Source organism: Mustela nivalis, assembly GCF_964662115.1.
Source record: "Mustela nivalis genome assembly, chromosome: 8".
NCBI classification, from domain to species: domain Eukaryota; kingdom Metazoa; phylum Chordata; class Mammalia; order Carnivora; family Mustelidae; genus Mustela; species Mustela nivalis.
In genome coordinates, this window is record NC_139027.1 from 126,576,909 (window position 1) to 126,600,274 (window position 23,366).

At 50.5% G+C, this 23,366-nt stretch overlaps 1 protein-coding gene across 7 annotated transcripts in view; it reads right to left on the reverse strand.

Annotated features, from left to right (window-relative positions):
- Window positions 1–541: 541 nt before the first annotated feature.
- The window catches only part of CHD6 (chromodomain helicase DNA binding protein 6), a 194,700-nt gene continuing 171,875 nt past the window's right edge, over window positions 542–23,366 (reverse strand). For 4 of the 7 annotated variants that reach the window (XM_082744630.1, XM_082744629.1, XM_082744631.1 and 1 more), the window contains 10 exons: window positions 23,300–23,360; window positions 22,392–22,608; window positions 20,765–20,973; window positions 17,865–19,463; window positions 14,921–15,072; window positions 14,338–14,544; window positions 12,697–13,149; window positions 10,890–11,081; window positions 9,771–9,890; window positions 542–3,414 (listed from right to left, as the gene is read on the reverse strand). In XM_082744630.1, the coding sequence (XP_082600756.1) occupies window positions 2,518–3,414; window positions 9,771–9,890; window positions 10,890–11,081; window positions 12,697–13,149; window positions 14,338–14,544; window positions 14,921–15,072; window positions 17,865–19,463; window positions 20,765–20,973; window positions 22,392–22,608; window positions 23,300–23,360 (4,107 nt within the window). In that variant the 3' untranslated portion in view covers window positions 542–2,517. Of the gene's footprint in view, window positions 3,415–5,168; window positions 7,368–7,689; window positions 9,060–9,770; window positions 9,891–10,889; window positions 11,082–12,696; window positions 13,150–14,337; window positions 14,545–14,920; window positions 15,073–17,864; window positions 19,464–20,764; window positions 20,974–22,391; window positions 22,609–23,299; window positions 23,361–23,366 lie in introns of those variants that run through there. The other 3 variants (XM_082744633.1, XM_082744634.1, XM_082744635.1) reach the window with 3 other exon arrangements.

Here is a 23,366-nt window from a genome sequence, read left to right on the forward strand (position 1 = left end):
GCAAGAGACATCCAAGTGCCACTGAATTTGACTTTTAAAATTGTTTTTTTTTTAAATCCAGGATCAAGACCACAGACAATTTATTATGTGAGACACGGGGGTGAAGAATGACCAAGGAAAGTTATGGCTGTGAGTGACATGGAATTTAGATGAAAAGGCTCAAGTTTGCTGAAGAGTTTTAGATTTGGCTTTTGCTCTTGGAAACGTCAAAAATAATCATAAGAAGCACTTATGCCTTACAGAGCAAATAATCCACAGAGTGTCATTTTCATTTTGCAAACAGGGACACAATAGCAGTCAAAGATAAGCCTAAACACCCAGAGAGTTAACATACAGGTTCGGTAAGATATAACAAGGGATTCAGCATGCTGGTGGGTTTTTAAATCAAATCCATATTGAACCCTGTGACCTACGGGAGGTTCTAAGCGGAACCTGGGGAAAGCAGCTTTTCCATACAAAACAACGCCGACACCGACAAAGGGAAACCCAGGCTCTGCTGGATGTCTATAATACTCATTTGCAGTAAGGCTTTCAAGATACATGAATTTTTATAGCATTTGTATTTTAAGGATTTAGGGCAAATACATTTTTTTTTCTACTTGATAAAAAGAAAATTAGTACTTAAAAGGTTCAAAAATATATCGATTGAGTGATTTTTTTTTTTACATAAATAAATTATATTGATTTTTAGGATTTAACAGCTGAAAAAACCCTTTCTGCTTCCACTGGAGGCAAAACTGAACAAAATGTTAGTTAAATAGAGAGCAGCATTTCTAAGAAATCTGTTGTCAGCATTTAGACCATCTATGCTACAAAGATGTCATTAAATAGGATTTGCTCATTCGCTGGATTCTTTCTTCATATTCATGTGATCAGTTACAGAATTCCTTATTTTTATCTGATTCATAACGCTGGGACTCTACTGTCTGAAAATACATCTGATTTTTTTTTTTCCCGGTCACAATTTAACAGACTTCTTTGAGATGCTCATTTTAACATTTACATAATTTATAATCCCAAATGTATAAAAGACAATGACAAAAGCATCATAAATAAATAATGCAAACTGAAATAGTTATGTCGAACTTTTGGACCTTCTGATAAATTAGCAAAACTGTAACAGAAAAAGTAAAAAATACAGTAAATTGTGACAACACAAAGTGAAACTGGTACCAGTAACACTTCCAACATTTCCAACGGTCCTGCACAGCCCTGTGCCCCCCCCAGAGTCCTGACCCATGAGCTTATTTCAAGTCTCAGAGCGTGAACGGTTGATAAAAGAGTTAAGACCCTCAGGAAGGATGGAACACGAGTGGGGAGGGGCAGAGGTGGGGTGAGCGCCCCTTAGGCAGGTGCTTCCCGAGGGAGGAAGAAGGGAAAATGATGTTGACTTGCAACGGTCTCAGCTAACTTGATTTGGAATCTGGGTCCAACTGCAAAATGGAAACGGGAGAGAGGGGAAAAAAAAAAAAACAAAAACAGAAGAAACAAACGTTCACAGTCATTTTATAAAAGGTGGCACACACATGTTCTGACAACCTCAAACAATTTTGACGAAGGGACCTAACAAAGTGTAAAAAGTGTTGACGCTACTCTCCCAGGCTCCCAGAAAAAGCCTTATTCTTGCTGAAGGGAAGCACAAGGTAAAAACCCGTGCGGGCCCGGGTAGCGGCCGGAGCGACTCTTGAGAACAAGGGGACCAGATGCCAGCCGCGTGCTTATGAGCTGCTGCGGCGCCCCCCCTTGGAGGCGAGCCCTTCGCCAGCCCCCCGCGGCCGGCAAGAACCCTGGGGGTGTAAAGCTTTCTCATCCTGAGTGAGCCTCCGGCCCGGGGGAGAGAGCACGCGTGCGCGTGACGATGCCCGGTCAGCGTTTCTCTTTGCTGCACGTGTCTGAGTACCATGAAGGGGATGTCCTGCTGCTACCAGTAAGGTTTCTGTTTTATAAAGAAATGAATATATGCATTTTCAACCGTTAGTTATATACTTCTGTCTACACTACTCATTTAGTCATCATGATAAAATAGGGAAATATTGGAACGAAAAAATATGCACCAGCATTTCCTGTTTCTGTGCTTTTCGGTTTCCCCATCACATGCTTCCCATTCAACACAGCTCAGGGAAAAGAGCAGCTCCTCGCGGTCTCCGTTCTTCGGCCCTCCGTGGGGAGTCCCTAGACAGCTTTCTTTTGCCATTGTCCCTCCTCAAATTAGTGGGAAACTTGGAGGAGCGGGGGAGGGGGCGTGTCACCAAGTACTGTATCAGCTACGGCTGCTGGAATGAACGAGTGGGTAGCAGAACGAGAATTCTGTGCCTCCTACACTAGGTCGACAACACTCAGCTAATGAAGTGGCAAGACCCTGCGACTATTAACATCCGTGACCACAGTTCTCAGAAAATTAGGTAGATAGTCTTACTTATGGAAACACAGGTTCTTATGAAGGTGAAGTGAGGAAGTAACAAACCTTTATGGGATAAGAAACTTACAAGTCACAATCATTTCTTAAATGAAAAAGTTCTAATTGGTGTCACTGTTAGAGTCTTTGAGGCCCCCCTCCCTGGCCTGGGCTGCATGTTCTCTATCCGCGGGCCCGGGGGCCCTGGGTTCGGGGCAGTTCTGGTCGCTGCCTGGCTCCTTTTCGGACCCGGCAGCAGGCTCTGGGTTGGGGTTCAGACTGTCTCCTTTTGTTTTCTTCTTCTTCCTCTTCTGGCTCTCCAGACCCAACACCTCAGAGTGTCTGGCCTGCTGCATCGCCGGCAGAGCCATGCCCATGCCAGGGGAGAGAAACATGGATGGGTAAATGAGTCCAGGAGACACTCCTGGGATGAGGAACGGGTTAAAAGCCACAGGACTACTGGTAGTTATTGCGGGTTCGGACTGATCAGAAAACGGACCAGGACCAGGCTTGTCTTCAGCCAATGTGTCCGTTTTTACATCATGGCTACTTGGCTTGTCCTCGACAGTCTTCTCGGGCGCTGCGGTCCCACTCTTCGTTGTGCTTGGCGGAGGCGCGGGAGCGGCGGAGGGGCAGGCGGCGGCCATGGGCGCGTTGAGGAGGCCCCCGACCCCGAGCATCGGGGGCACCGCGGCCATCCCCGGCAGCATCAGGGGCAGCATGCTCAGGGAGCTCTTGACCTCTTCGCCCGTGGGCATCGCGGCGAAGCCGGCCGGGAAGCCCACCAGGCCCGTGAGGGGGATGCCCGGCACGTTTCTCATGTTCTGGAGTCCTACCAGGTCCATCCCAGCTATGAGGCCGTTCATGAACAGGGGCCCCATCCCCGCCGGAGCGTCCGCCACGATAGCCGGCGCCTTCAGGAGCTCGCTCCGAGGCCGCCTCCCCCTTCTGCGGGGGCCCGCATCTCGAAGAACAGGCTCAGCCAGGGTGTGATTGAACTTGTTTTCTGGGAGAAACCCCTGAAAAAGGACAAAGAAACACAGGATGCGCAAGGTTACCGGGTGGCACGTGACGGTCTGGGGACAAAGACCAGGGTTCTGCACCAGTCTGGCCTGTCCCTGCTGCACGACAGACCCAGACCCAGGTGGGAGCCCCTCCCACCCCCCACCCCCCTACCCCCGCCTGCCTGCCTTGCCAGCTCCTGCCTGCCTGCCTGAAGTCACTCTCTCCGAGGCCAAGAGCCACCAACTAGCACAAGCAGGCGGCATCTGCTCTGGAGAAGCCCGTCAGGGCTCTGGGAGCCGGAGCCCCGATAAGAACACCCAGGTCTTAGTTGAGACTCGCAGCTGGAGCCCTTGACCAAAGCGAGCATTCCTCTTCCTCGTGACACAGGAAGCTTTGTAGGGGAAGCAACAGCAACAAAGCAGAGGAGGGGAGATAGAGCTTTGCAGTCGGGACCTGGACCTCGGTCCCGACTCCGTACCAAGCTGTGGGACTTGAGCCACAGAGGTTAGCCTCTCAGAGTTCTGGGGAGAAAGGTCCGCGACAGCTATCTGGCAGTTACTGAAAACCAAGTGTGCAAGACGTTATCTGGCCCACGGGAAGTGCTCACTGAAGGAATGCCAGTATCTGCGCGCACCCCACTCCCCCTGGGTCCCAAGCGCCTGCAGGACCACCGCTCAGACGCCGATCAGGAAGCCTACACGGGTGCCGGGACGAGGCACTCTTGCACATTGCTGGGGAAAGGCATCGCATCAAAATGACGTTCTGGGTGGCCTCAAGGGAGACAATCTAGTTTTGCTCTGATCAGAGGACTAGGTTGTGCTCGTTTTCCTGCTGAGCGAAGACCCCCAGGGCCAAGTGCCTGCAGCCTGGACTGCGACTGCGCCACGGATGTGCAGCCACGCCGGCACCCGGGTCACCAGCCCTGCTCATGGGACACCCCGCCACTGCCTCTGTGGATGCCAGAGAGGTAGGGAGCCGCAGGGCCAGTGCGAGCCTGGCAGTGGGCTTGCTGCAGCCACACTCACTCCTTCCTCTGTGCCTGTGGCCCAGGAGCCCCAAGGGCAACGAGGCCGCACCAGTCCCCACTGGGGAGCCTGCTGTGCCAGGGCTCACTGCCTGCCTGCAGGGAGAGAACGGAACTACTGCTGCAATTACCAAGCATCTAACTCGAATCTGCTTCCAAAATAGCCTGAATAATCTCTGTATCCAGAGCAATGTTTTCCCCCAGGAAGCCCCACCCCTCCTCCCCCCTGCGGACGGCACTGGGGGTGCCCGGGCACAGCTGCGGCTGCCACGCAATCTGTCTTCTCCGTGTAAAGACGCCCTTCCCTGTGGGCCCCTGAAGTCCTCTCTCCTCCTTGTCGTTCCTGTCACAAAGCTGGTATCACTCTACCACCTTCTCTTCGATCACAGCCACGGTGAGCCCCCAGATGTTCAGAGTGGCCCTGAGGGATCTGTAACCCTGGGTCTGTCCTGGGGATGCATGCTGCCATTGGGGCCGGAACGCGGAAGCGGGGACGGGGCCCTGCACAGAGGCAACAGGTGGGAGTGAGGCTCCGGGCGCTGCTGAGGCTGGAGGAGCCCACGCTTCTCCAGAGCCACCTTGGCTGCCTTTGCAGGATTCTCAGCTGTGTCAATACCTTCCCTTCCTGCAGGGCTGGAGTGGGGAGTGGGGGTGGGGACGTGGCAAGATACGGCTGAGGGTCCAACTGTCTACTTGGAGGCTCGGACTCAGGGACCCAGATGCAGGTCAAACCAAGAGACGTGGGAAGGGCCCGAGAAACACTTTTATTAGGGCTGGAGTGCCAAAGGAGACAGGACAAGAAGGCCAGGAGCCCACAGATGCTTAAGGCTGAGACTGGCAGCCAGGTGTGCGCACAGGCAGCAGGCCTCCTCACAGCCTGCCTGAGGACGCCCACTTGGACTTGACTCCAGGAGCTCTGGCGTCCCCGGTCAGCTCACTGCCTAACCGCTGAAGAAGTCAAATCCCTCGAAAATCCAACACCTCTCTGCTCAAAGGGGCAGCTGCGGAGACGGGGTTGGTGGATAACATGGGTTCAGGTTCTCTGGGAGCACACGTCGGGGGCAGCAGCTGGGGAGGCAGGCATGAGGCCCATGGCGTGGGCAGTGCGGGAGACCGGCGACGGTGGCCGTCCCAGGGGGCTGGCAGGGAAAGGAAGAGCAGCAGGAGGAACGACAGCACCACTCACCACGCGGTGACCCCGAGTCAGGCAGGTGCTAAGGGCTCTGTGCGCATTATCTCAATGAGCAATCCCACCAACCCTGCAGCACCAGCCCAATCATCACAGCCATTTCATAAAGAACTTAAAGATCTGTAGACATGTGAAAAACGTGTACTTGAATGTTCCCAAATCCCCAGGAATTATGTCATTTTTGAAATTATGTCATTTTTGAAATTCTACATCTGTCCTTCAAAGTCTTGAACAATATTCAAGAAAAACCGGATCGTGAGCAAAATGCTTTATGACGGTCGACTCTTAAGAAAACTCTTCTCAAAAAGCCTTGTTTAGGGGCGCCTGGGTGGCTTAGTGGGTTAAAGCCTCTGCCTTCAGCTCAGGTCATGATCCCAGGGTCCTGGGGTCTAGCCCCGCATCGGGCTCTCTGCTCAGCAGGGAGCCTGCCTTCTCCTCTCTCTCTGCCTGTCTCTCTGCCTACTTGTGACCTCTCTCGTCAAATAAATAAATAAAATCTTAAAAAAAAAAAAAAAAAAGCCTTGGTTTAGAATAGCAGAGGGAAATGAGATTGTTACGCTCTGCGCCCCTTCTTTCTCACAGAGTAAGAGAAACGGGACCTGCTCCCCAGGGCACAGGGAGCCTGCTCTTCATGGGGCAGCTCACTCCGGCTCCGGCGACGATCACTTGCAGAGCCATTCCCGCCTGGTTCCTATTTCCGGAGACAGAGAGTAGGGCTTGATGGAACCAGGGCCAGACTAAAAGCAGGACTTCTGATGCACACCACCTCAGCCGATGGCCCTGGCCAGGGGAACCATAACAGGACCACTGGGCATTTCCAAGACCTCTTCCCTGAAGCCCACCCACAGCCAAGAGCCAGGGAAAGGCGCCGGGGTGTGTCTTCTTCCTTTATACCCACGGAGTTCCTTTGTAACTCTCCAGCGGGGAGGGTGTGGACAGAAGTCCGAGGTTGGGAGGCAAACCCAGAGCTTGCCGTCACTCAGATGCTCTCTACCATACTCGGAGTTCAACCGGGCATCTAGGGCCAGACAGCTCATCCAGACCAGCCTGCATCCCGCAGGAATCTACGACGCTCCTCAGGTATCGGGACGTCCAGAAGCATCCCTCTGTTGCCCTTGTTGTGAGCCTCTGATGTAGAGAGAGTGCTGAGCCCTCTCGGAACTGGGACCCTGCCAAGGAGGCAAGTAGGAGTTGCCTTCTCCTGCTCGGATCGGAGGGGCAGCAGCAGAAAGGCCCCAGGGGTGAAGAGAACAGCTCCTCATCTACAGCAACAGACACCAAGAGGGGTGCTGGCACAGGAAGTCGGATCTCACCACTTCCCGTGGGAGCGAGAGTCCCTCTAGCCGCCCAGCTGCTGCCCACCCCCTCAGCTGCCCCTCCCAGCCGCTCAGCGACCACACACAGCGGCCAAGCTGGGATTTGGCAGCTCTCCCTCCTGGTAATTATACCCCGAGAGCAAACCTTCTTCCTCTTCCAGGGGAAGCCTGGGGAGAAGGCAAGGAGAGCAAGGAAAAGGAGAGTCAGATGTTAAGCAACACTGGAGGCAAATGTGCTTTTCCAGAGGATACACGGGCATTCCAACTCAAGACATCTTCACCAACACAGGTAGCGTTTACTCCAAAGCCTATGGGTTACAGCTCTCGAGCTGAACTCCGGAGTAGAGGTGGAGCGGAAGGTGGTGACCAAGACTTCCCTACTCTTCCCAGCAAGGCGAGGAGATTTAGCCCACAAACATTCACTGAGTGGAGGGAGGCCTGACAACCCAAGAAGGAAGTACATGTGGGAATGAAGCTAAAATTCCGAAACACACAATAAAACAAAAACTGGCTCTAAAAGATATTTTTTGGGGGAGGTTTGCCGTGTGAGTGGCTCAGTTGGTTGGGAGTTGGTTGTCGGCTTGGGTTATGATCCCGGGGCTCCTGGATGGAGCCCTGCGTCGGGCTCCCTGCTCAGCGGGGAGTCTGCTTCTCCCTCTGACCCTTCCCGCGCTCATGCTCTCTCTCTGTCTTGCTCACTCTCTCAAACACAAGAACAAAATGTTAAAAAAAAAAAAAAGGGCATTTTTGGGGACAACTTGGGGAAATCAGAACGTGGACTAAATATTATTAACATTCCCATGTGTGGTAATGGTAATAGGTAGGAAAATATTAGGAGGCACAGGCTGAAGTGTTTAGGGGTGACGGGTTATCTCTGCAAGTTACTGTCCAATGACTCAACAAGAAACGAGCAGAAAACCCTACACACACATCTGTGAGACAAAGGTAACTTCCACCTACACGTGCACGTGCCCATACACCTCTCACGCGTGACCACCGCGTACTGGCCGTCCTGGGAGCTGAATCCCATGTGCAGCCCATGGCGCTTGCCCAGCCGAGCCACGGCGCACACAGCAGAAGGGGCTGAGGGAAGGGAGAGGCTTCCTGATCTGAATCTGTTTCCAGAAGCAGGGGGTTTCCGCGGGAAAGAACGAGCGCAGCACACCCGGGAGGGCTCCTGTCCCAGCAGGAGCTGAGGGAGACGGGCCCTCCTGGAGTCAGGCAGAGTGTCCAGCCTGCGCCATGCTGGCTCTTCCCCACTGGGGAGGCTGGGCAGCCCGGGGGACCAGGTGCACGAGGGCTTCCTCGCCTCACCTTCCTGCAGGACAAGGGCCTCTGAGGCAGGGACTTGTGTTTATTTCACGAAGGAGGGAAAATGCGTCTCTGGTAAAAGGCTGGCTTGCAAGAACAGCTTAGAAATGGGTTTTCTGGCAAGGCATCAGAGTCTGTAGGAGCGTGAACATTAATTTCCAGAGAACACGAGGGAAACTGTTAGACATGTAGAAAGAAATGGAAAAGCCAAGGAGGAAACCATGTGTTTTTTCTGATGTGTGTCTACAGCAAGAGCTAAGAGGCTACAACAAAGCAAGGACCAGAGTCTGTCCTGGATGACTTTCGCGTGACGCCGTGTGTGGAAACGCCCGGAGAGGGGGCGGCGGCCTGCGGGCTGGAGAAAGGCCGCTGGGCTAAGGACTGCAGCTGCACCAGCGTGCACAGCACAGGTTGGTCTAAGCAAAGCGGTGCTAGAGACACCCTCAGACAAGAGAACAAGACAGGGGCCAAAGGGCACCTGCCCAAGTGATGAGTTTTCTAACAAGCAGCCAACCTTGGGACGGGGCCCCGGCCCCATTCCTGCAGCGGCTGCGGTCGGGGACGGAGGTGAGGGGGCGCAGTTCTGTCTGCAGAGCTGATGGAACAATCCAACAGGTGACAACATCAGTCACAGACTCCTTGAAAACATTAAGTTACAACTTTCTTTTGCAAAAGGAGGAAATGACTAGGGTGGGTGGTCTTCTGGAGCTGAAAGAAGAAATCACATCCAGGCCATCCCACTAGGAAGGGAATTCATCCCCAGGGAGAGCTGCAGCCGGCGGAGCCTCGAGGAGAAGGCGTTCGGGGAAGCCTGTGCGTCTGGGGGGACAGCCCGAGAAGAGCAGATGCCCGCGACGCTCTTCCGACGCTCCGTTTGGGGAGGACGCACTTTGCCGAGGTTGAAAGCACAGTTACGGATCATTTGCCCAAACCTGACGCATTTTCAGGTTGGAATGTTATTACTGCCCCCTAGAGGTTATGACTTTTCTATTCCAAATCGGCCCTCCTCTGTGAGCTATAATTAACTCAGATGCGTTAGACTTCAACTATTTCACAAGATGTCTTTTGAAGTCTCTTCCAGGCTCAGGATTCTATATGAGGAAAAGGGCAGTGCTTGGAGTCGGCTGCTTTTCATTGCCAGTGGGGATGGACTAGGAGGAAATGTTTTAAATGGAAATTTCCAATAATGACATTTGTTAACACTAGAAAGAGATTCCTGATAGGGGTTAAGGTCTATTTCCCTGAACGCTCTACATACACTGTACTGGGACGGGGGTGCCGGATATCAAATTTTGGGAATAGTTTTACCAATTTAAACCAAAAGTTTTGGTGGTAAAGGCTGAAAACAAATGACCACGGGAAGCCCTACTGCTGCTCAAGAGGCCCCGATACCACTTATCACGACTTATCAGCTTCCTGTGCCGACCTCTTGTCCTCTGAGAAGACGGCCCCTGGCTCCCCACTTCTCAGCTGGAGCTTTTCCCGAGTCTGCAAGGCTTGGCTTCACTGGGACACATCCCTCTTCCTTACCCGTAGTCCTGGCTCCTTGGGGACAGCAGGAACCCCCTCTTCCCCACTCAGGGAGTTGATGTCTAATTTTCCAGGTTCCTTACAGCGTGGCCTCCTCTGCTTTGGTTTGTCTGAAAAATTCTAGGAGGCAAATGGAAACCAACATTACAAACCATCCTGTCACAGATTCTTCTGATGAGGGTCGTGTTTTTCAGCTGGTTTTGCTCTCTCATTAATGGACCTCTGTACAGGACCCCGTCAGGTTAGGCTGACAAAGGAAAGAGCTAATGGGCCCTCACCCAGGCTTTCTTTGAAACAATGGCGTTCCTGCAGGGAGAACAGGAGAACAGGCTGTGTGGGCCTCTTGGGTCAGACTAGAGCCGACCCAGTGCTCTCTCTGTGTACTGCTTACTCCCCGGCCTTCTCCTCCTCCTCATTTCCCAGATTCTCTCTCCACGGCTACCTATCTGGCGGGCTTTGTCTCTTTGGAGGGTGTGTGTCTGTGAATGCGTTCTCCTCCTCCTCGTGAGCTCTCCACCATCCACATCTTATTAGTCGTATGTACCCAGGACAAAATGGCGATGGGACAGGCGAGCACGTGAGAAAAGAACACCAAGAAGAGACACCAGTGCTCAGGAACCCGCTCCTACAGACTTCCAATCTGGAGGCTCTCGGGCAAAGGCAGTTCGGAGGACTTAAAGGAAGAGTGGCAAAGTTGTGACTCAAACAAAGAACGCACACCTCCCACCCCCTAAGGTGGTGATGTGTTAACTCAGAAAGAACACAGAGAAACACATTCCTGCACTGGCAGTGTTTTATCAACCTAAAGATTTCTCCGTGCACTTAGATCTTGCATGGTGATTCTAGGGGAAGGGGGTGCTGAGCTTGGGCAAGTCCTGTCCTTGTAAGATGCTGCGCAACGACCTGGCACAGCATTCTGATGTGGGCTGTGATTTCTGTTACTAGAAAACTTCATCAAAATGTAAACTTAGAAACAAAACCCCAACTTGAAAATGATGTTCTCAGTTGATACAGAGATCTCTGTCCAACTTCCTGGTCTCCCCGAGCACGCTCCTTATCAAACGCGGCAGCAAATCAGCAGGAAGGAAACGGCAGGGTCAGAGCAGCGACAGCACTTACTGCTCCAAAGCTGGGAACCTCTAAGGAGTAGTCCGCCTGCTGCCTCAGCCAGTCCAGCAGACTCTTGCTGGGAATGGCTTTCTCGGCCTGGAGGCCGGCTGCTGGGGCTGGCTCGGGGGCCGAAGCGGCAGGCACCGGCCCTTCAGGGTGTGAGGTGCTCGGCTGGGCCTGCCCTGGGTCTTCGTGGACTTCCTGGACAAAGGAGAAACAAGTATGTGAAGTCAGCATGACAGAATGAAAACTGGTTTCTGAAAGGAAAATGCACCTTGTGTCTTCCCATCCTTTTCCCTGAGTATTACTGTGCTGGTGCTTCGGCAAGAATCCTCCGCAACACTGACCCACATGTGGGCCGCTGCACGCGCTGGCCTTCCTTCTCATGCTCCTCACCTTCCCGTCTGCTCGGGTTGTGCTACCGCCTCTGCCACCGTCAGGGACAGTCCAAGGCCACCCTACTTCCCGCACGCTGCCTCCCACCCCCGACCCCCAGCACCGCTCACAGATTTTCCAATACCAGGAAATGCCTCACTGCAATTTACTTACCGGTTTCTCCCTCTACAGGCGGAATGCCTGTCTCACTCATCTCTGCATTCCCAGTGCCCGTAATAGGTCTACAAAGTACCATGTGGCACTCAAGAAATGTCTGCATGATACATTTAAAAAATACTCTGATCACGACAGAAGAAACTATGGCTTTGCACTTCTAAAAAATGAGACAACTGTCTTAAAAGCTTGCAGGATTGGGCAGGGAAAGAACCTGTCACCTCAGCCTCCCAAATTATATAGAAAGTCTAGAAGACAAAACTTTAAAATACACCAAACAAAAGAGCTTAATAATAAAGCTCACAGGCACTAGTAAACAATGTCTTTGGCTTGGTTCCCTGATCTGCCACCTTACTGGATAATCTTGGGCAAGTTATTCAATCCTTGTTAGCATCAGTTGCTTCATCTATAAAATAGGAGTAGTAACAACATCTTCACAGAGTTGTGAAGATCAAATAGGACAGTTACACGAACACCTGAACCCAGTGCCTGGCACAGAGCAAACACTCAATGAATACTGGTTATTATTATTCCTTTTAAAATAAGAAAACATGAAATGTGATTTCTGCTTTGGAGCCTGAAATTCAATAAATGGGAAAAACCAAAACACAAAGGGAAGTCAGTTGTCTTTGACACATTAGGCAAAGTCTGAGGCAACCTCTCTTGGCCAGGCATATAGCTTCGAACCTTATCTGTTGTTTACAATGATCTCCTCTGGGTTTAGGCCGTCTTGGCATGACGCTGGTGAACCCTCACAGCAGCTCTCTGGGGGAGATGCGACTGGCCCACTTCACAGAGGAGCAAGTGAGGCACCGTGGTGTGCCCCACAGAGCCCAGCAGGTCAAGTAGAAAAGCCAGGATTAACACAGAGAGCAGAGTCGGGATCCTGACCCCTGTTCCCCCCGCAAAGCCCAGCTCCTGGAAAACTCGCTAACCCAGAGCACCACTGGCACAAACTCAGCCCTGCTGTTCTGCTTCACTCAGTCACCAGCATCTCTTCTGAAACACGGGGCCGGGTGTCTGGGCTGTGTGTGTTTGAAACGGCAAGACCCCTGGCTCATATCTTCAGGTTGCATGCAGGTGAAGGGTCTGTAATGGGATAAATGTGTTTCTAGAAAAGACTGGGCAACTTGTAACAAGAGAAATTAACCAGGATATTTGAAATGGGATAAAAGATCCACAAATTTAAAAATCGTGTGTCTGAGGAAGGGTTTATTACTCAGGGTGGGAAGGTCAAGGTTTTTATTTAATGGTCTCATATACCCACCAAGATTCCTGCCTGAAGCGTCTGCTCCTTCAGAAAGATGAGGTCCATCCCTCCTTCAACATGTTTCCGTCTCCCTCTCCGCCTCCTCGTGGCAGCGTCGTCTCTTCTGAGGCTTCCGTTGACAATCTGTCCCGTCACTGGATGGATCAGGCCGGCTTGCAGAATCCCAGACAAGTCCATGCCGAGGGCTCCTTGAAGTGAACCGATAGCCCCGATCTTAGGGGTGCTGGCGCTCACGGGGAAAGGAGACGTGGCTCCTGGGGACCCCTCTGACGTGCAGGAGAGATCTATTGCAGACTCCCCGTGCCAGCCATTGAGGACGACGGGGGGGTGCCCGTGGGTGGCAGAGAAGTGTTCCAGGCTCCGGGCCTTCACATCCCTCTCCACCTCAAACTCGTAGGGACGTCTGAGCTTCTGTTCGTCCTTTGTGAATACTGGAGCCAGGAAGCTCTCCTGCAAACACACACAGGTGGCGAGAGAGGTCTGAATGCCACTTCTGCGGCTGAATGGCAGCTCCTTCTCCGGGCCTGACTTCCTTGGGCCGACTAGGGTTCCTAATCAACTTCTGAGAAGTTCTTTCCACTCAAGCCTTCTCAGATTTTAGCACCAAATAACCTGGAGAGCTTGTTTTCAATTTTTTTAAAAAAGATTTTGAGAGAGAGAGCGCACGCACGCTCAGCAGAGGTAAAGGCAGCAGCAGACTCCCCTATGAGCAGGGAGCCCGATGCAGGACTCGATCCTAACACCCTGGGATCATGACCTGAGCTGAAGTCAGATGCTTAACCAGTGAGCTATCCTGGCACCCTCGCCCGGAGAGCTTGTTCAAATGTCAATTCCCTTCAGTGGGCCTGAGATTCTGTAGGTCTAACAGGTTTCCAGGTGCTGATAACGCCGCTGGTCTATGAATTACCCCCAGAGGTGCAGGACCGTAATCTGGGGAATCAACCTCAACTGTACATTAGAATCCACTGGAAAATTAAAAAAATCCCAACGCTCAGTCTACAGCCCTGATGCATTAAATCAAAACCAGCAGCTTTTCAAGGTCCCTACAGGTTCGTATGTGCACTTGGGAGAGCGCGAGCCTGTGTGCTAACAATGTATCTCAAATTAAACTTGAGTTATAGCCTGAGTTTATAAAAGCCGTTCTCTGATTTCCCTAATTTCTATCAGCTGCCATCATTCTCGTGGTCTTCCAGGTGTGGAACACACTGGTCCATTCACGCCTCCCTCTCTCAGTACGTTCGCCAGTCACCGGGCCGTGCCCGCCGACGCCCGCCCCCTTGTTAGTACCCACCCCGCCACCAGCTTGGTCGAAGACCTCATCTCCTCCTCAGATCCCCACTCGGCCTCCCAGCCTCTGGCCCTCTTCTCTCCCGACCCTCCTCTCCCAAGGACCTGCACACCACTTATTCCTGCTGAGCTGGAAAGCCCTGTTTTCACCATGCACTTCCCGGAGCAAACTTCCATAGCTCCCTGCTGTCTACAGGACAAAATCTAAATTCTTCAATGAATACCAGTGACTTTATAGAAGGAAAAGGAAGAAACCAAAGAGAAAACCAAAAGTAGAAAGAGAAGGAAGTCCTCTCCACGCAGTATTTGCTGAACGAATGACTCGAGTGAGAAGTGCCAAGCGGCCCTCACCTTTTGGATCTGGGCCACCAGCGCCGCACTGCTGCTGAAGCCGTGTTCCGAGGCCTCCGGCTCTGAGGCGCTGCTCCGAGAACCAGCACTGCTGCTTAAGGCCGGTGTAGGCAGTGTGCCCGAGGGCTCGTACGGCTGGCTGGAAGGCCACTTCCCCTTTAACACCACATGGCAGATATTATCCAGGCGGTTGATTATCACGCGATCCTATAAAAAAGACCAAAAGTTCTGAGGAGTAAGTACCAAGCTACCCAAATTCACAAAGTCCATAGAGATCACGTGTCACCTTTTTCTAACCAGGAGGAGCTGATTAGGAAGATAGCACACTCAGATGTACTCACTTTACAAGTCTTAAAATACTTAAGTTCTATGGTCTGGACAGTGAAAATTAAAGCCATAGTGCTGTATATATGAAGACAGTTTTATCTTCTGGTCTAATTAGCCAAGTGTCTCTTTCTTTAATGTTTAAATGTGACATTATTAATACTTTTTCAAGACATTACACATTTCTCTGAGTTTATACTCAGAAATACTCTACAAGCTGAGAATGCTTTGGGTAGAGAACGCATGCTCTGGGGAGTACCTTTGGCCACTCAGAGAAGGAAAAGAGGGTCTTCTCCTGGAGCAGCTGAGCAATGGTGGGAGCCCGAGCCTCCTGCAGGTCATCCCCAAGGTCTCCTGCGATGCCTGATGTCGAGCTTTTGCTCTCCTCCTCAGAGTACTTCCCTGGGTAATCTGCAAAGAAGGGTTTAGAAAATTAATCTGGTACTTGGGAGACAGTAATGAGCTGAACGATTAGGCCACCTGATCTATCTTTTCAAAAACTTAGCCCATTTAGTGCTTATTTGAAATTGAACAGTAATTACCATGCTATTTCCGGCAGAACCCTATCAGTTAAGCCATACATGCAGATCCTTTCTCTAGGGCTACCCGTGCAAGTCATGTGGTAACTCGGCATGCACACATCAAAGGAAACAACCAAAGAAAACAGGAGATTGTCCTGTGTACCCAAGAGTGAGAGTGGAATGAGCACTGAGAGGCATGTGCATGCAGTGCGGCTGGCAGGACGGAACTGAACACTGTAATACTCTTGTCCGTTTGAAGGCACAGTCTTTGAAATGTAACACAGCAAGATGCTGATGTTAATGACAATAGGTGAAAGGTCCTGAAACTTACAACAAAGGTAAAAAAATAGACCTGCTTCACGTAAAAAATGATGCAAAGAAAGCTAGAACACTCAAATTACTTCACTGATGGAAAGAAATGGAAATGCAGCTCATTCTTTAAAGTTTCAGTGGTGAAACTTTATTATCCGTGTGAAATGGATACTTACTACTTACTACCACTTACTACTAAGGGAGAGAATGATAGGGAATGAGCACAGAGTAGCAAAACATCCAGTGCAGGAAAAGTTGTGAGCCTCTTTTCTGGTGAAATGACATGGAATTTGATCCTCTGAAATGTGGAGATTTCACTGGAGACTGCGCACCAAGTCTAGGGAGCTGCAGGGACCTCTCACCACGAACAGGTCCTTGCTAGGCCAGCGGATTCAAGGATATACGAGACAGATGTGGCCCTCAGGCTCTTAAGGTTCACGGGGGACAGACAGTCAGGAAAACAGTAGTAATAAATGAACACAATTATAAACAGCGGCAAGTGCTACGAAAAGAAACAAGCTGCCATGATAAGGAGTAAGAGTGGGCGGGAGGGAGGGCTTCTCAAAGGAGAGAGCCCCCAGGAAGAGGAGGACAATGGTTATTCTGGACGTGCTGAGGAACTTTCCTGGGGGAAAGTACAAAGGTGAGAGCAGAAGGGTAGAATCATTTAGATAATGCTGAATTCTGTAATGGTAGACAATTTGAATTTTATTCTCGATCTGAAGGGAGGCATCACTGAAAGGTTTTAAGCAGAGAGGTTAGATTTGAGTTTTAAGAAAAAGTAATGATGTGTGAGAGAAAGCCCTGGAAACACAGCCAGGAGATCTGGGGCTGACCCTGACAGCTGTAAAGTCACTGCTCCTTTACGGTAGACTTCCAGGTGCAGAAACAGACCGAGCCCTTCTGCCCGACCTGTTCCATGTCTACTGTGTGTGGAAGACCCCTTCTGAGGGCTGCAAAAGCATTTGGAAAAGCACTGGTGCAAGGGGGCCCACCCATGGGTGTGTGTGCCGCTCACCGAAGATGCAGCAGACGGCATTGGTAGACAGATGCTTCTCCTCTAACCCATACTCTCCCAAACTCTGTACTCAGTTCACTGCCTCGATTTCCACGGACTATTTGGTGATTTCCCCCACAACAAGGTTAAAAGAACAATGTGCGTTTTATAATCTAACACATGGCAGTGATCTTCTGTGGCCTAGGCTGAGGGCAGACAAGGTCAGAGACGGCTCCCCTACCCCCCGCCCTGTGTCAGCTGGGGCAACAAATCGGTCAAATTCCTTTCAGTAGCCTCTTTTCATTATCCTAGCTAGTGTGTAAATTTTAACTTGAGTTTGGAACCCGTCTCAAGGGAGTCACTAATCACAAGGACTAGACCAAGGGTAAGCTTACCAAAAAAAGGAAAGTTAGATCATGCAAGGGAGCTTGCCTGAGCTCCCCTCCCTTTCCTTCTGTGATATAAAAGTCACTGCTGCAGAAGGAGACGGCTGTCTCTCTAAATCCCTGAATACCAGTCCCGGCATCAGGCCAGATGTGAACAGGGATTTTGGTTTTTTTTTTGACAGTAATAAGGATAAACAGAATGATCTTTCTTCACTATAATATGCCCTCTTGGGCCCGAAGAAGTAAAAACAAAAGTAAAAAAAGTTAAAAACCATTTCTTGTTGCTCAGAATCTCTAATCAATGTATTTAAATCCTCCGAGGCACAGAAATATCTGAGTCATTTAGACTCTTAACATTTAAAAAGTCCTCTTAACTTAAAGCCTTATTTAAGACTTCCCTACTTAAAAAGCTCAAATCTACCTGTATTTTTGTTGAGTTACTTGTAATTGTTATTTTTATCCCTGTTGAGTTATTAAAATGAATCTAAACCAAATGCACCAATATCCAATCACAAGGTTTGGATAATGATATGAATAAACAGCACTATCTTTGCTCACCTAAATGAGATTACATTTACTCGTATTTTTGTGGAGTTCCTGAAAAATTAACTCTCCCTCTAGAAAACTGTAGGTTCTTGATGTTCCTAAGCTTTTCTACTTTAACCAGCTGGAAGGTCCTCACCTGGTGGAAGAACAAGTTCCTTCCCCTCCGAGCGGCATCTAGTGTCTACCACGAAGAAAGCAGCTTGTAAGCCCCTCCCAAGTTACATGGCTGATGCAACAAAGGTGCTACCACTGTTCACAATCCTCCTCAGTGTTCTAGAATGATCAGTGTTAAGCTACTTTGTCTCACCTTCAGACAAGGCCTGGTCTTAGACCGCAGGGAACGTGTACAGGTGTGACTCAGAAGCCGCACATCTCCCCACCCGGCACCCCGCCACGTGAGGACCGGCTCACCAAAAATACCACAGCCCTCACCGACTGTACCTTGAGTGTGGCCGTTCCCCTCTCTGTCATAATCATCTTTGCTCTCAAAATCCGCGTCTTCAGACTTGAGCTCACTGGCTTCTGGATACACAGCGAAAGCTTTCTTCCCCTCTGCACGGTCTTTCCAAGGCTCGCTCAACAGCTCGTGCTTCCCCTGGGCAGGCTCTGCGGGAGGAGCGGGGGGCTCAGCCTCCACTGGGATGCTACTGGTTTTGCTTTTGTACGCGTCTGCATTATAACCCTTGGGTTTCTCCACTTCAAACTCCTCGTTCTCGAGGCCACGCGTCCACCTCCCCGTGTGCTTGCAGGGACACTGACAGGCTGCTTGAGGAAGCGTCCCCCGCGGTCCAGGATTCTGGCTGACGGCCTCCAGGGTTCTTCTCTTGGCCTCTTCCACATGGAAGCCTCGGCTCTTCTCCCTCAGGATGTGGGCTGTGGGATGGATGTGGGCTGTGGGATCGGCCAGACGCACCACCTCGGGCCGTTCCCTCAGGCCTGCCGCCGCGCCCGCGTTGTCCTCTTCCTTCTCCTCCTCCTCCTCCTCTTCCTCATCGCTGTGGTTCTGACTCAAAACCAATTTGCTTTCTAAACTTTTGTTTTCTAATAAATCAATTAATTGCTGATCTGATGACAGGCTTCTTCTGGAGTCACAGACACTAAGATTGCACATGTCTACAAACCCACTTTCATTTCCTTGATCCAAGGAAGGGGAAGCTAAGCACTTGGCTTCCAGCTGCCCGATGCTTTCAGGTCTCTGCCCTGTCTCACTGCACAAGTCCCCTTCCCTGGAAAGAGAGAGCAACAGATGTTTTCCATTTTTGATGTTCATCTGAGCTACTCCTGCTTCTAAGCTGCTCAGAAAAGAGGGGCCCGCAGGTAGTTCTGCCTCTCCGCCACCAGGCTGGCAGTTCCCGTCCTCGCCTGCTGAGAGGGCCAGCGCATCCTTTCTGGGTTCTGTCCTGGTAGTGGGGCTCTCCTGGAAAGAGCCTGGCTCCCGACTCAGGGCCTTCTTACCATACATCATGCCCTCCAAGCACTCGGGCAGCAGACTTTCGTCGTGGGTGACGGACATGACATCCTGAACTTTAGAAATAAAGTTTTCACAAGTCATGTCAGATAAACTGACCCCAGGTGGAGTGGAGTGACCATCTCTACCTTCTATTTTCACGAGGTTCTCAGGCTCGCTTTCAAGGGGCTCTGAAGTCCTGCTCATCTGAGTGTACGTGAGAGATTCGTATAGTTTAGAGTTGGTCTGGTAAAGGCAACAGAGACTTTCTGGGGCCTGGGTGTCCGTTCTCTTGTGCTGGGCGTAGTTCCTGTAGGCGTCCAGGAAGGACAGCTGGGGGTCAGTCATGATGTAATAGTCAGTGCGGTTCAGGCCATGTTTGGCGGTGCCGACGAGCAGGTCTCGGTCGTGCTTCCCGCACTCCCACCAGACCGGGAGGTAGAGGCTGGGCCTGCAGAGCTGGAGGCGCTCGTGCAGCTGCGGACACCTCAACACCTGCTCACGGACCTTCCGCAGCAGCTCGATGCGGTACAGAGTCCTCGCGGCCCGCTCCTCAGTGATGGGCTCCACGTAGATGCTGGGATCTGGGGGACCTGGAAAGGCCAACACAGAGCCTATCACTGAAGGCAGCCCCAGGACACCCGCCACCCACCTGAGCCCCCGTGTCTCTGGTCTAAGTGCTTTCCTCCCTGGCATACAGTCTTTGGTGTGTGTGCCCCCGACACCATGAAAAGCTACGAGAAGGGAAGGTTTCTATGAAACTAGGACAGACCCAGTGAGGGTGAGGGAGGAGCACGAGAACTCTGGTTCTAGAAGATAAGCTCTCGTTTAGTAGGCATCTACTCTGTGCCCAAGTACTGTACACACGTCACTGAGTTCTCACGGCAATGCTAGGCTGTAGCATCATTGCCCCCGTCTGAAGGATGAGGAAGGAAGCTCAGATATGCTCCAGGTGCCAGAACCAGGATTTGAGGCCAGGTCTTGTCAGTGGGGCTGTAAGGCCCAGGTCCTTACAATCTATCCAGCTCCCTGGTTTTAATGAAAACACCCTAACCACGTCACACGGGGCATGCTGCTGTCAGCCCAGGACCCACACGGGCTGGACTCCAGGCTTGTTTTAGCTCTTCACAGCAGTCAGATGGGCCATATCTAGTTCACCTACAGGCGCGAGGCGCGAGAGGGACGAGGAGGAAGCAGCTGCATCCCCGCCAGGAAGCAATTTCTCAGAAGGCGTCTCTCCCAGCTGGGGCAAGTGGAAAGACAGCCATTTACTTTCCGTAGCTACAAGTCAATACACGGGAAACGAGTTCAAGTTCTTACAATATAATGTACAGCAGAAGCGAAGTTCACCAGAGTCAATCTCTTGAGACTTAACAATACGCTGGAGAAGGTAATTAACACTAGCCTCTCAATACTTCTGTGCAGTGTTAACCTCAATTTCTTTTTTTTTTTTTTTAAGATTTTATTTTTATTTATTTATTTGACAGGCAGAGATCACAAGTAGGCAGAGAGGTAGGTAGGAAGAGAGAGGGGGAAGCAGGCTCCCTGCTGAGCAGAGAGCCGGATGCAGAGCTCGATCCCAGGACCCTGGGATCATGACCTGAGCGGAAGGCAGAGGCTTTAACCCACTGAGCCACCCAGGCACCCCGTTAACCTCAATTTCAATTTCTGTTGACATGGCATCGTTTTGGGAGAGAGATTTCATTTTATGAGAGTGGACCCAAAGAGCAGTTCACGAATTTGTGAAAACTCACTTGTCTTTCCCTGAATTCTTCAGGCAGATTCTACTCCTAGAACCGAGCCTACCTGAAGTGATTCTGTACCCTGTCCCTGTCTCATCGGGGAGGGTGAGCATTCTGTACCCTGTCCCTGTCTCATCGGAGAGCATTCTCACCGCCATCCTTCCACGTGGGCAGACGACACACGTTCCGGCACATAGCCACAAAACTATAGAAGTAGTGCTCCAGGCTCTCATCCGACTTCTTGTCCAAACGGGAAATGATGCGGAACTGTGTCCAGTCAAAAGTTTTCTTTTCTTGATCATAAACAACGCCGAAGGAGGACACCGCTCTGTAGAAGTCGGCTTGCTCTCTCCTAGTCCACCTTGGGATTTAACCAGAAAGGGAGAGTGAGCTGCTTTCCCTTAAGGGAAAAAAAAAAGCCAACAACTACTTACTTAATGAGAGCCTACTAGGAGAGTCCGCGGACTCAAGAAAGCAGCTAGGCCTGGTTTGCCTACTTTATACTTTATTTAAGTTAAGTTGGGGTGAGAGGCTTATAATGAAAACAGCCCGTATCCTACCACCACTTTCAAATCTCAACTTTTTCTCCCAGTATTTATCTATGTTTAAGTCACGTGTGCAGACTTGTGATCTCTTCATTTATTAATTTTAGAGACTACCTAGTTTGTTTCCACTGATGGGAGAAGAAGGTCTTAAAATACTATGTATGTATGACAACACAGAATCCTGGAGGGACCTGAAATTCACCCCCTTTTTCTTCCCGATGAAGAGACTGGTCCAGAGAAGGGAAGCAACTCCCTGAGCCACACAACTCTCCCCACCCTAGTTCATGTTGGCTTTGTTTTGGTTTTATGTAGGCACGTAGCCTGTATCTGGGACGCTAAGGTTCTCCAGCCTCTACATTCTTCACGGTTGAGATAATGACAGGAAGTGGCTGGATTATTATCCCCTACCCACAGTCTTCATGAGGGGCTCCTGGGCACGGTACTCTCCATCCCCAGAGCGAGTCAGGCCAGGAATGTGGGGTGAGGGGCTCGGTGGAGGAGTGAGAAGCAGGGAAGACGGGCTCCAGTTCTTCTCTTTGGAGTTGTGAAAGACAGTATTTTCCCTGAATTACCAAATTTCATAAAGTCAGAAGGTGGTTTTACTTTTTTTTTGTTTTTGTTTTTGGTATTCTTTTAATTCACTAGATGGTACATCAGAAGGGTGGATAGACAGACTCTAAGAACTACAGCTTTGTTGATTTTTCCTGATGGCATCACTCCTAGCTTGTGCTGGTCTTCTGTAGCCATTTTTGGTGTGACTCTCAGATGGGCAAGTAATTCCTGATAATTCATCTCCTCGTTCTGGGCTGGCATTTTATAGTACTTTCTGCTCTCACAGGCTTGATAAGGACTGGTAGCTACAATATGGCAGCTTCAATGCACGCTATTTACTTGGCTGCTAAAACAACGTGATGTGATATATATGCTAGTTTTAAACCACATTTCCAGGGATTGGGGTCCAACTTAAGGAAGAGGGTCAAGTTGGAAAATCATTAAAGTCTGGGGATTGTGAACAAAGGTTTTCCTAGATCTCATCAACTCCCTAGCCAACTCCCTAGACCTCGTCAACTCCTCAGCCAACACCATCACTGGAGGCTGGACTGAATTAGTTCTGGAGACCACCTAAGTTCAAGATGAGCACACTGAACATGTTCGGTCTCTAGCTCTATCAGCATCCCCTGGTCACCTTTACTCATCGGCAGCTCTGTATGCCCTTTCGGCTCTTGACTTTTACCTCTTTTGAGCTTCCTTGTTGATGAGATCCATTTCTGAGGTTCTCCTGAACATCTCTTCCTGGACCCAGTATCCTTGGTTAACTGGTCCCAGAATTTCTGGTCGACAGAGTTCTTTGCGGTTACAGCGCTGGTACACGGTGACCAGACGTCGGAGGCGAGCGGTGAGAGCAGATGAAACTGGCCAGGGTGATTTGTCTGGGTCGGAGCCATCCTGGGCTTCAAACATCAGTGAGGATATTAGTATTTACAAATGGAACCAAAACAAAGGCGGCTATTTTGTTGTTTTGTTTAAATAAAACTACAGCTGACTCAAGGACCAGATCAACCCGCTCAGAAGCCCGGCAGGGCCGGAAGGGCTGCGACTCTGCTCTAGAAACAGCTTTTGCTGTGGCTGGCTCGGTCATCTCTCGCATACGGATGTGTCCGTCCACAGGCCAGAACTGATCCAAGGATCTTGCTCTAAGGCATGGGAACAAGCAGACCCTCTATGGCCTTCTCCATAATAGAACTACGGGCTTTTGTGTAGCTGAGTCTTCCAACTGCAGAACATTTTATTGAGTTCAAATTCAGAAAAAAACAAAACGAGAGAACAAACCCTCTCTAACATTTCTCTCCCTAAATTAATTAAATAAATAATAAATCAATAAAACCACAATTCCTCCTTTTCTCTCTGACTCCATCCTGACCTCAGATACAACAGATCTCACTTCTGAACTTTAAGAACGGTGGCGGGAGCTGGCCAGAGCTACATTAAAGCTCTGTGTGGGACTCCAGGAGAGTCTGATGAAGGTTAACTTGGCTTTAAAAGAGCCTCCTTAAAAAAGCCTATTTTTACTACATGTAAACCCCAAGATAACTACAAACCGCGACCTTACTTTTCTTTGCCTTCAGAGGGACGTGGTCTCACCTGCCCGGCTGTCCTCCTTCTTTTCGCCAAAAATGCCATCGCCTCCATCACTGGAACTCTCCTAAGG